General features: G+C 37.0%; 1 protein-coding gene across 5 annotated transcripts; it reads left to right on the top strand.

Annotated features, from left to right (window-relative positions):
* The first annotated feature begins 2,409 nt into the window (after positions 1-2,409).
* On the top strand, positions 2,410-12,257 carry LOC131328780 (calcium-transporting ATPase 1-like). 5 transcript variants are annotated; one of them, XM_058361676.1, is made up of 8 exons: positions 2,410-2,651; positions 2,944-3,123; positions 5,210-5,264; positions 5,348-7,287; positions 7,908-8,066; positions 9,104-9,275; positions 9,618-9,913; positions 10,683-11,242. In XM_058361676.1, the coding sequence occupies exons 2-8, from the start codon at positions 2,947-2,949 to the stop codon at positions 10,929-10,931; spliced, it is 3,048 nt and encodes a 1,015-aa protein (XP_058217659.1). In that variant the 5' UTR covers positions 2,410-2,651; positions 2,944-2,946; the 3' UTR covers positions 10,932-11,242. The 5 variants fall into 5 exon arrangements, with proteins under 5 accessions (XP_058217659.1, XP_058217661.1, XP_058217660.1 ...); XM_058361678.1 differs by having other exon boundaries at positions 2,470-2,655; positions 2,947-3,123; XM_058361677.1 differs by having other exon boundaries at positions 2,470-2,655.
* The last annotated feature ends 546 nt before the right edge of the window (positions 12,258-12,803 follow it).

Here is a 12,803-nt window from a genome sequence, read left to right as displayed (position 1 = left end):
TCGTGAAAAAACATAGGCCTAAAAACGACAGCAACTAGGAGGAAACAGGCCATGAATAGAGGGACGTGATATGGACGAAAATCGAAAGGGTGTGATCCCTCTTTTCTTGTTTTTGTAGAGGACTAGGAGTGTTGTATTATGAGAGAGGAGAGAGGTATTTATAGATGACAAGTATAGAGGTGGTGGAATTCGGGAGGAGAGAGAGATATAGTTTCTATAGAATTCTAATTAGCGTTTAGATACGAAGGATAATGGATGAATGTATATCTCTAAAGTATAATATGTTTCGAATACGATTTTTTTTTTGTAATATCAAATATACACACAATAATGTAATTTAATAAATCTAACTAATTGTTGAATTAGTTTTAACATTTCAAATTTGTATTAAAAAAAATAGGGCAAAAATCCGGGTCGTTACACTCTTTCTCTCCTGCAACTAGAAGAAGAAAAATGAAAAGAAAAGAAAAAAAGAAAAAGAAAGTATTATTTTAATAGAGAATAGATAAAATAAATAGTATTGATATAGTATTGAAAGAAATATGAGTAGTTAAAAGGAAAAATGTGCTCTGTTCACTGGGGAATTTTGGCTCAATTTTTACCTAATCTGATGTACTTGCTCTAAGTAGCACCGATTATATGGGTCCCAATAGCCATCTTCCAATAAGTACTTCCATTCAATATCAGGAGACCAATAACAATGACATAAGCTAGTATTGATGGGTTTCTTTACACGGTTGCCCTTAGTTTTGGAAGTAATAACAAAACTAACATTTTTGACAATTTGATTCTCAACAAGAATTCAAAATATGAATAGACAAAAATAATTGTCAAATAGACTGGTAAGTAACATTTTTTATTTAAAGCGGGGAAAGTGCCCACCAAGTACAACAGTTTTGTCAAAATTGTTAATGTCAGAAAAATATTTGACAATTTTGTACAATTTTTAGTTTGTATAATAAGTTTAAATCAAATAAATAAAAACGTCAGTTTATTTAAATAAAAAAAATCAAATAAATTTATTTTGACAATCAAAGGAATCAAACTGATTTAAAAAAATTAAATAAATTTTTTTGCAGAAATTTGTATGTTGTATCGATGAAATAAATTCAAAAAATATTAAGACATAAATAAAGTTGTTATTTTTTTATTCTCTTAGACAAGAGGACTCAAAAAAAATAAAAAAATAAAATTTATATGTTAAAATAATGTTAAGAATAATAATAAGTTATAGATAATTTTTACTACTATTTAACAACAGGAATTCAAAATCTGAATAAGAAAAGAATAATTCTGACCAACCCCTTATATTGTTTCTCCTAGTGGACTGGTTTGTGAGAGAGAGTGGAGTGGGGGAGTAATGCTCTCTCTTAAGGTTTCATGTTCGAAACCTCTTAGGTGTTATCAATTCTTTTGGCGTTACCTTTAATTAAAACCATAGCAAGTGGGCAGTAGAATTGGTCTTCCGAAATTAGTCGAGATATGTAAAAACTGGCTCAGACACCTGTGTTATTAAAAAAAAAGTTGACTCAAACACCTAAATTATTAAAAAAAAAATTACAGAAGTGGCTTCAAGTGTTACCGTGTTAGAAGTTATGAACATGTATTTTTTTTTTTTTAACTTTTCAATCTCAATTTTAAAGTGAAAAAGGTCGATACATTATTTTAGGGCAAAGTTGTCATTTTACAAATTTGCACTCGCACATGTGGGCTGCCCCTCCTTCTCTGCCTTCTTTGAGAAGAGAGTACAGTCAATTTCCTAAATGCAGTCCCTTTTAAAGGTCAGAAAAGCAAAAAGTTTTTGCATAAAAAAAATTGCTGATTTTGGCGCTCATTTTTTTTTGTTAAAGCCACTATACTGCAAGTATATTTTTGAACAAAAAATATACTTATAGGAGAATGACGTTAACAAAAAAAGAAATGGTAAAATTATTTTCCTAAAAAAATGCAAATTCATAAATATTAACCAGTGCAACAATGCACCCAATAGCCGGGTAAATTATAAAAAATATAATTATAAATCATGAGATATAGACAATTTTTTATAAAGTATTAAACGTAACAGGCCCAACAAAATGTGACGGTGGGAGTGTTATTTGTGTATGGTGCAGGAATGCCGAGTAAAAAAATCAGAAGGCAGTGCAGTGAAACTTACCCTTGTCAAAGATCTGGTTTGATTCTCAATTTCACATCGTTTCAACGAAAAGACCTGACCATCCAGGAAAAATTTCCCGCGCGTCTGGTGGGTATCACGTGGTGTCCGTTTAGCGCATCGGAGCAGTCTATTATATTTTTGAATGGTTCAAATTTGATGAGGACAAAAAAAAAAAGAAAGTGCTGAATGAGAGGAGAAATGATTTCAATTTGAATCATTCAAAAATGTATTAGACCGTCCGGATGTACCGAACGGCCCAGAGAGGGTTTCAGACACGCAGCAAACACTTCAGCAGCCGCTCCCCTTTTCCGCTCAAAATCTCTCTCTCTCTCTCTCTCTCTCTAGGGATTCGAGGAAGGAGGAGGACGAGATCTTGCAATTGACCGCCGAAGAAGGACAAGAGAAGTCTACTCAAGAAGACAATACAACAGTAGTACAGAAGAAAGACTTCGTACGCTGTAGTCAACAGCAGTCTTGTTCCACTGCCTTTTCCCCAGTAGGTTATGTCCTCTCATATATTCCCGCTTTCAATTCGCGTTCTGTACTCGAACTCTTAATTCCTGCCGCCGTGAATTTCAGTAGGTCGCGATGTTTTTTAATGGAGTTTTCACTATCGCGCTCGCCGATTACGTGACTTGGTTAGGTACCAAAGATTGAAAAACGAAACATGCGACATCTTTTGATCTGTCAACCAGATCAGAAAGCGTGGGGGATGTGATTCTCAACTCCTCCAATTTCTGTAATACTTTTTTTGTTTTTGTTTTTGTTTTGGTTTTCGGTTGTTGAAGGAGATGGAGAGCTACTTGAACGAGAACTTTGGGGAAGTGAAGGCGAAGAATTCGTCGGAGGAGGCGCTTCAGAGATGGAGGAAGCTCTGTTGGATTGTCAAGAATCGTAAAAGAAGGTTTCGATTCACTGCTAATCTCTCTAAGCGTTTCGAAGCTCGCGCTATTCAACGCTCCAATCAGGTCTCTCTCTGAACCTCCCCCGAATTTTTGTTTTCTGTTGGTCCCGGAGAGAAAAAAATGGAGATATAACTAGGTCATCGGCGTTTTTTTATTTGATTGGTGAAAGTTAGTATTGTTAGATAGAGGTGTACATGATCCGAATTGGACCGGTTTTTATAGAAATTCAGGAACCAAACCATATCTAAAGGATCTGAAGAATTGAAAACCATAACCAAACCGTTGCACTTATTGGAACCAAACCAAACCATTAGACCAGTCCGTTTGTTTCGATTCCAGTTCTAAACCATGGTAGCATTCAAAAATTGCCCAAAAAAAGAACATGAATTTTCATACCTCTAGTTCTTTAAAATAGCTAACAAAATAGACCGCAAAATAATTGCAACAGCTTCATTAATCTTGAAAACTGAATTTGTCCACAAAATTGTTGCAAATGTGTATAATCACAGATGCAACGTACTTAATGACACAGTTTTCAAGTGTGTGTGTGTGTGTATATAACAGTCCGGTTTGGTTCGAATATCGGTTCCCAATTATGGAACTAGGGACCGAGCCAAAATATCCAGTTCTCATTTTTTTAGAACCAGAACCATTCCATTAAACAACAGAACCAATCCAAATAGACCGGTTTGGTCTGGTTGGTCCAGTTTTTTCAGTTTATAGGACACCCCAATTGTTTGATTAGCACCTTGGAGAGGAGTTGACCTCCTGATCTAAATTCTCCTAGAACCTAAGTGCACTCCTGATGCCGTTGGACCAAAGACCTCTTGGCAATCATGGTGTTGAAACTTGTCATTATTTGAATGCCACAATTGGAAATATCATCGGCTCTCCAAATGTGATTTTACATTGTTGCCACATTTGGAATTTTACATACTTGTAGTGCTTGTTGACAAAAACATCTATGCGTAGGCTTTATGATTATAGCTTTTTAAAAAAGTTTTTTTTATTGAACGGCATTTTTTTTTATAATATTTGAAATTGTTACAAAGACTAAAGGAATAAGGATTTGACGGCATCATATCCCTAAATCTAAGAACAATCATGTGGATTTGTTAAAAATCTCCATAAGATTTTCGAACCCATAATTTTTTTGGGAGCTGAAAAATGATCTGGTTTTAGAGGGTTTGGGATGCTTTTGGAACTAAATTTTAAATCACTTAAAATCTATAATTGTTTTGTGGCCTTAGCAACTTTTTAAACCACTTAAAATCTAAAATGATCTGGTTTTAGAAGGTTTGGGTTTTAAGTGATTTACAAGGTTGTTTTGTGGCCTTTTGTAGTAAGCACTATGAGCTAGGTGAGTGGCTGCAATGGGTACAAATCAATCGTTATTTCATACCTCTAATAAAGTCAACCTAGGTGAGCAGCTCCAATGGCTATGACCAGAATTGAAAAATACCTCCTGCTATTGGGGTACTTATTTTTTGCCCCTCTCTATAGTTAAGACATCTTCTCACATAATTCTAGCAACTTCTTGGCTCTTGAAATATCTATTATTTTGATAATTCAATTAATAGCTTGTGGTGGTTTGAAGCTGTTTTTGTAGTTTCAAGCTTCACTAGTTTTTTCAGTATCTAATTGAGTGATAAAAGATTAACCCTAATTTGTGCCAGTTATTCAATTCAGTACTCAAGTGAAAACACCAGTTTGTTAACTTTCTAAAGTGCCCCTCTTGAGAACTAAAATTTAGTGCTAATTGCTTAATCCAATTCTTATTGCTATCGAGTATATAATGTCCTGGATGCATCGGTATAGGCCTTAAAAGAAGTTAGTTAAAATGTGTGGATTTTTGAATTTCTGTTACTATAAAAACTGTATATGCTAACTTAAACTTCCATTAGGCCCTTTTTGGGATAGAGCTAATCCAGCTAGCTTTCAATCATGGAATTAACTAAATATCAAAGTTAGTGAGAGGACAGCATCAACTGGCTGTGAGAAAGGGACCATTTACGTGCGTTTTGGAAAAAGCTATGAAAATGTTGCTGTTTGGGGAAAATAAAATACCGGGAAAAGGGTGAAAAAGCTATGAAAAGTTATTGTGTTGTTTTTGGGTCACTTATTAGTCTCTTACTCTTCAATTTCATAGGAGAAGTTCAGAATTGCAGTGTTGGTTTCACAAGCTGCCCTTCAGTTCATCCAGGGTAAAATTCTTTTGAATGTGCTGAAACAAGAAGTTTGAATTTGTTTTGCTTTTTTCATGTTAATTTCATGGAAATGCATTCAGGTATAACTTACACGGTTCCAGAGGAAGTCAAATCTGCGGGTTTTGATATCTGTGCCAATGAGTTAGGATCCATTGTGGAAGGACATAATGTTAGAAAGCTGAGAGATCATGGAGGAGTTGAGGGTATTGCAAACAAGCTCTCCACATCAACAACCAATGGTATTTTCATCTCTGAAGAGTCACTTAGGCAAAGAAAAGGAATTTATGGGATTAACAAATTCACTGAAATCCCTCCCAAGGGTTTCTGGGTTTTTGTCTGGGAAGCTCTCCAGGATACAACTCTCATGATACTTGGTGTTTGTGCCTTTATATCTCTAGTAGTTGGCATAACGATGGAAGGATGGCCAAAGGGGGCCCATGATGGACTTGGAATTGTTGCAAGCATCCTGTTGGTTGTATTCGTCACTGCTACAAGTGATTATAGGCAATCTCTGCAATTTAAGGATTTGGATAAGGAGAAGAAAAAAATTACAGTTCAGGCCACTAGAAATGGATACAGGCAAAAGATCTCAATATATGATTTGCTCCCTGGTGACATTGTTCATCTTTCTATTGGAGATCAAGTCCCAGCTGATGGACTATTTGTTTTTGGATTTTCTTTGTTGATAAATGAATCTAGCTTAACAGGAGAGTGTGAGCCAGTTAATGTGACTGCTGCAAACCCTTTTCTCCTATCTGGAACTAAAGTTCAAGATGGATCGTGTAAAATGCTTGTTACCACAGTTGGGATGAGAACCCAATGGGGAAAACTAATGGCTACCCTTACTGAAGGAGGAGACGATGAGACCCCATTGCAGGTTAAGCTAAATGGAGTGGCCACTATTATTGGGAAAATTGGCTTGTTTTTCGCTGTTATTACGTTTTCTGTTTTGGTGCAAGGCTTGTTTAGCCGTAAGCTGCAAGAAGGATCCCACTGGAATTGGTCGGGAGAGGATGCCTTGGAAATGCTGGAATACTTTGCTATTGCAGTTACAATTGTTGTGGTTGCTGTTCCTGAGGGACTGCCTTTAGCTGTGACCTTGAGCCTTGCTTTTGCCATGAAGAAGATGATGAATGACAAAGCACTTGTTCGCCATCTAGCTGCTTGTGAGACTATGGGGTCTGCCACTTGTATCTGTAGTGACAAAACTGGAACACTAACTACTAACCACATGACTGTTGTAAGAGCGTGCATTGGTGGAAAAATAAAAGAAGTTAGTAGCTCTATGGATACTTCTACCTTTTGCTCTGAGATTCCTGATTCTTCCTTGAAAATGCTAATTCAATCCATATTTAACAATACGGGGGGAGACATAGTTAAGAATAAGGACAACAAAATTGAAGTGTTGGGAACCCCCACTGAAATGGCTCTACTGGAATTTGGGCTGTTTCTTGGTGGGGATTTCAAAGCAGAACGACAAGAGACAAAACTTGTGAAAGTTGAACCATTCAATTCTGAGAAGAAGCGGATGGGGGTAGTTTTGGAACTTCCGGAAGGAGGTTTCATAGCACATTGTAAAGGTGCATCTGAAATAATTTTAGGGGCGTGTGACAAAGTTATGGACTTGAATGGTGAGGTTGTTCTTCTCAATGAGGTATCCACCAATCACCTCAAGGATACAATTGAACTTTTTGCTAATGAAGCTCTTCGGACTTTATGCCTTGCTTATAAAGAAATGGGAAATGAGTTTTGTGCCGAAGGTGCTGTTCCCTTTGAGGGTTATACTTGTATAGGAATTGTTGGAATTAAAGATCCAGTCCGTCCTGGAGTCAAAGAGTCTGTTGCAATTTGTAGGTCAGCTGGAATTACTGTGCGGATGGTCACCGGAGACAACATAAACACCGCAAAGGCAATTGCTAGAGAATGTGGTATCTTGACTGATAAGGGTGTCGCCATTGAAGGCCCAGAATTTCGCATGAAGAGTGAGGAGGAGTTGCTTGAACTCATACCCAAAATTCAGGTGCTTCTATATTTGTGATGGCATCATGCTGGCATTGTTTTGGGGTTTCTTGTAAATAAAGTTGGATAGGAATGATTGTAAAGGACCCAATGGTTCTGAAATTGACATCCACAATCATCGATGACGAGACCATTTGTTGGGCTTTGGGCCCCTTTTTTAGCAAAAAATAGTTGTGGGACCATTTAGGCATATAATACGTTGGGACTTTGCTTTTGAATTCATTCTTCAATAAAGCATGCACTATCTTCCTTTGGGCAAGACCTGGAAAAGGTTAATTTTCTTAGGTCAAAACGGGCCCGGTCTGTCATCTGTGCAACGAACTTCTCCCCTGCTGCAGCTTTTAAACTTAAGAATTGTATTACTGCAGTCAGGATGAAGCTGCTATTGTATTTGGTCCTTGAAACTCGTGCTGAAAGCAACTCCATTGAATTTAGTAGATGGGAAAATAAAAAGTACATATAACAACTTATGTACCGCTATGTGCCAAAGATGCCATTAGGTACCTTAGAAACTCATTCAGTCTTAAGAAACCTGCCGATAAAGGTGATAATTGTGCATGGAGCAGAAATTTATTTAGAAATGTGCAACCATTATATCTCATAGGTTGTGATATTTTGCAGGTTATGGCTCGATCCTCTCCATTAGATAAGCATACCCTGGTTAAATTTTTGCGAACAACGTTAGGAGAAGTTGTTGCAGTAACTGGAGATGGCACAAATGATGCTCCAGCACTTCATGAAGCAGATATTGGGCTTGCTATGGGTATCGCAGGGACTGAGGTGATTATTAAGTTCTGCTTTACTCTTATTTATAGAAGTATAGATTCTCCTTTTCATGCGGCTGGATTGCCAGTTTATAACATCTTAGGACTTTCTTGTTCTTTCGTTTGTCATTATCTTCAATACCAGCTGCTAAATTTAACAAACATGGCTTCAAGTTGAGATGGGATGGTATGATATCAATTTGAGTTAATTAAATGCTGAATTTTATTAAACTTGTGGCTTCATATGAGTTTAGAAGCTGAATAGATATCATTGCGGAGTGGCAGAAGGAACTGCCTTACCTTTAATTTGTAAAATTTGCCCTTGTTGGTACAAGATTTAATATAGTCGCTTTTAAGTTACTGTACTATCTGGTTATGCTGTTATTTTGGACCATTTTGCCCAATGTGGTACCAGATTTTCTACTTTTGCTTTTAAGTTACTCTACTATCTGAATATGCCTTTGCTCTTCTTGTTTCTTGGGTGTTTGGTTCTGGTGTTCCTCTGTGACATATTTGGAATTTGAGGAAGCTATTCTGGAGTAGAACCATGATATAGGCGAATGCCAGAATGCACGGAACTGAACGGAAACGTGTGATTTCTACTCTCCTCTCCCTGATAATTGTTTTCTTGTCATTTTGAGTTGTCTATATTTTTTCCGTGTGATGATTGTTTGTGGAGCAATAACCTATCTATATCTCACATAACCATTGCAAATTTGGGTTGTTGAACCAAACATAGTGCTATTGCTTGTTTACTTTTGGAAATATTTTGGTAAACTCAATTTCATTGTGTAGCTTATGGAGAGAATAGTTGATTATATTGTGAGCCTCTTTGCCATCTCAGACAAAACTGCATAGGCAGTAAATAGCTTTTATGCGCTAGAATCTTGATTGAGATGGACAATTGAACTTGATAAGTTTGTACTAGGAACCATAGATAACAGTATTCATAACCCTTCAAACAAGAAAAACTATAGAGTAAACACGCTCCCTTGAAGCCATTGTATTTCTTTCCATTGGATTGGCTTTGTTGATGTCGCTCCCACTTTCTAGGTGGCTAAAGAGAGTGCTGATGTCATAATTCTAGATGACAACTTTTCCACAATTGTAACCGTGGCCAAATGGGGACGCTCGGTATACATGAACATTCAAAAGTTTGTCCAGTTTCAGCTGACAGTCAATGTTGTTGCCCTAATCGTCAACTTTTCTTCAGCTTGTTTGACAGGTAAACTATCCAAGTTTTAAGCTCCCTCTTTATCAGATTTCCTTGAACATCCTGACCTGTTCAGTTACAGTAATCAAAGCAGTTTTGTGTGTTGTTTTTAAGAAACTGGTTTGGATAATGATCTTCAAAACTCGATCTTAAAATTTTAATGAAAGAGAATGTACAGTATTTCTGGGGGAACATCTTTTTATCACAAGAATCATATGCAGTAGAAAATGAGAATACAATATAGAAAGGATGGTTGTTTCAAACTTTAGAAACAGTTTATGGAAAAAAAATTCTGCAAAATTGATTAGTATTCAGCTTATGCTTGTGTCCCCTCATGTATGGCTGTGCTTTCAGGAAGTGCTCCTCTCACTGCTGTTCAGCTTCTATGGGTCAATATGATCATGGATACACTAGGAGCACTTGCGCTAGCTACTGAACCTCCTAATGATGACTTAATGAAGCGGGCGCCTGTTGGAAGGAAAGGGAACTTCATCAGTAATGTCATGTGGAGGAATATCTTGGGACAGTCCTTGTATCAATTTGTTATCATATGGTATCTCCAAACGGCAAAAGGAGTCTTTCGTCTTGACAGCCCGGATTCTAATCTGACTCTAAACACTCTTATTTTTAACTCATTTGTCTTTTGTCAGGTAACTCTTGAGACATTTTGAGTAATTGAGTACAGCTTTTATTATTTTGGTTGCTTTTTCTTGATGTGTGTGAACTTTGAACTGTAAGGCAATGTTTGATTCACTGAAATGAGCTGGAATGTAACGGTCGTTTCCTTGGAAGTGCTCATTGTGATGCTTGATTTGCTAAAAAATGGCAATTCACCATCGCCAATGGTGAATTGCCATTCCATGGTGAGGCCAAGAATGACATTCCATTCCTTCCCAAAATCCAGCCAACCAAACACTACCTAAGGGTCTGTTTTCCCTACAAGAGTTGAAGTATTGTACTTCCTTATGCTGCCTGCATTCACTACTTGTAAAAGCTTATATTAGTTCTGTTTCCGTAAAAAGTTACACTAACGATTCTTTCACCTTTTATAGCCCCAACAATGTCCAATATTAAAGTCAGCATGACAACTCATCCTATTAATAAACCTACTTATTCCCCTTTGGATGTGATTTTTTCCTTAATAAATCCCCCTGAAGCTAAGAAAATGATGATAAATATTACTGTGAAGTTGATAGAAGGCTTTTACCTGCATTCTGAGGCAAAATGTGGAAGTTTTCGTTCATGAAAACTTGCAGTTATTTCTAATGTGGTTTACGATTGGCCGACGCATAATTTTTAATAGTGATCTGTTTATGATTTGGTAAGTGTTAGTATTTAATTGTGAGCTTTCCCTGAAACAAAGTCAATGAATATCGTATAAAATTTCAAGTTATGTCATAATATTGATTTGTTGTGCAGGTTTTCAATGAGGTCAGCTCCAGAGAGATGGAAAAGATCAACGTTTTCAAAGGCATTCTAGATAACTATGTATTCGTGGCAGTACTCAGTTGCACGGTCCTCTTCCAAATTATTATCATCGAATTTCTGGGCACTTTCGCAAACACTTGCCCTCTCACTTTGCCACAATGGTTCTTGAGTGTTTCCCTTGGATTCCTTGGCATGCCCATTGCCGCGGCCGTAAAGATGATTCCGGTGGGCTCCACATGATTTTCAGGTGAAGCAGAACGGGTACTTGCTAATTGCCTTTGCTTTTGTGATTTGCCCTAGTTTTTTCATTAGCAAGCACTTGTAGGGCACTGTTAATGTCTCTCTTACAGTAAAGGGCGCAGCCCTGCTAATTTCAAGGCTGAATATCTCCTACATAGATTGCTGGAAAATGGCTCAATTTTTTGTGAGAACTTTCTATGGTTGATCCTATAGTTCCTTTAAAGTGTACTAACAACAATACACTAGGTAACGTTCCTCAAATACTGTGCACGAGAATAATTAGTAATGGTTATGCTCTTCGTTATACGTTATGTCTTTTTGATCTATAGTTTAAGTTGGACAATTCTCTAACCATCGTTTTATTCATCCGTTCAGTTGTGTTTTAGCAATTCGTTTTGTGTGTCCGTGGATGAGTGAGCCATTTACAGCTCATAAGGTAAGTGCCAAATTTCTGTCCAGAGGGAGGGATCCAATAGGAACTGTTGGGTACATAAGAAATGTGTTGAACTGATCGCACGTTTGAATGTGGAATTCAGACATATCAAATGGTTTCTAACCTCTCCATTTCAAAAACCACAAATGCACAGCAAAATTATGATTAGATCCCATCAAGTTGGCTCGCATTGATAAAATAAATTAACTATGTCAAATCAACTTGACTAGACTGCTCCAAAAAAACAAACTTTAGAAGACTTGGTTGATGATGTCCAGAAGATTTGTAATTATGGCACATTGCATCAACGGTGGGCTATGTTTGGATGACATGAATCAAAGAAACAATACTATCTTCGCTTCAGTAGTAAAGAAGCGTTTAGATCAAGTAACTACGTTCCATTAATTGCGAGTATGAATCAAAGAGACAGGATTATCTTTACTGCAAAGAAGCGTTTGGATCAAGTTAACTACCTTGGATAAATCATGACATTACTCGAATTTAGAGTTTAGGATTTTGAGTTGCGTCTTTTGCCGTAGAGCCCCATGGTGAAGAATCTTTGAAATAGTAGCATATTTGTGCCATCACATTATATGATGTATGAATGCAGCAAACTTATCTTCTTACAGGTAAAAAGCAATGAAAGGACTTGAGAGATATGGTAAGGAGATGGCTTCTCTCAACTGGACTACACCTCATGTTGAGGTTTCTGTGCTCCCTTCCTGGGTTTGCAAAGATGACCGGAATTGTTCTAACTCTTAAAATCTCACCATGACCATAAGCCATTCCAAAAATTATATTGATCAGGTATCATTAAGTACGGTTTCAGAGTCCATTTATGTTACAAATTTATTTGTGACACACTTGATTAGAATCCGTTCATCACTGGATAAATGTATTCTTGTTAAAGCATCCAACTCCAAACCAATTGGCAAAGAATGGAGAGGCCGCTCAGGCTTATATACTAATTTTGGAGGAGATAATTAACCAATGTGGGACAAATTCCAACACTCTCTCGCATGTGCGATCCCCGATTCGCACGTGGAGAGGTCAACAAAGGATCTGAAACACATGGATCACAATGAAACAAAGTGCAACTATGGCACAAACAAAGGGGAAAAGCCTCCGAAAGTCTAGCTTTGATACTATGTTAAAGCATCCAACTCAAATTAAAAATGTGGAAGACCCAAAAATTAGGGTAACTTTCATTAAACTGGGTATATATATAACGCAAGATACAACAATTACAATGAGGTCCTAACTAATTAACTATTTACATACTAAGGATAAATAATGAAAGCATCCAACTCCAAACCAATTGGCAAAGAGTGGAGAGGCCGCCCAGGCTTATATACTAGTTTTGGAGGAGATAATTAACCAATGTGGGACAAATCCCAACAATTCTGAAACCATACCAATCATTACCCGAACGATATGAT

This window comes from Rhododendron vialii, chromosome 6a, assembly GCF_030253575.1.
Source record: "Rhododendron vialii isolate Sample 1 chromosome 6a, ASM3025357v1".
Taxonomy (NCBI): Eukaryota; Viridiplantae; Streptophyta; class Magnoliopsida; order Ericales; family Ericaceae; genus Rhododendron; species Rhododendron vialii.
Note: the sequence above shows the minus strand (reverse complement) of the source record. Positions and strands in the feature narration are given on the sequence as shown.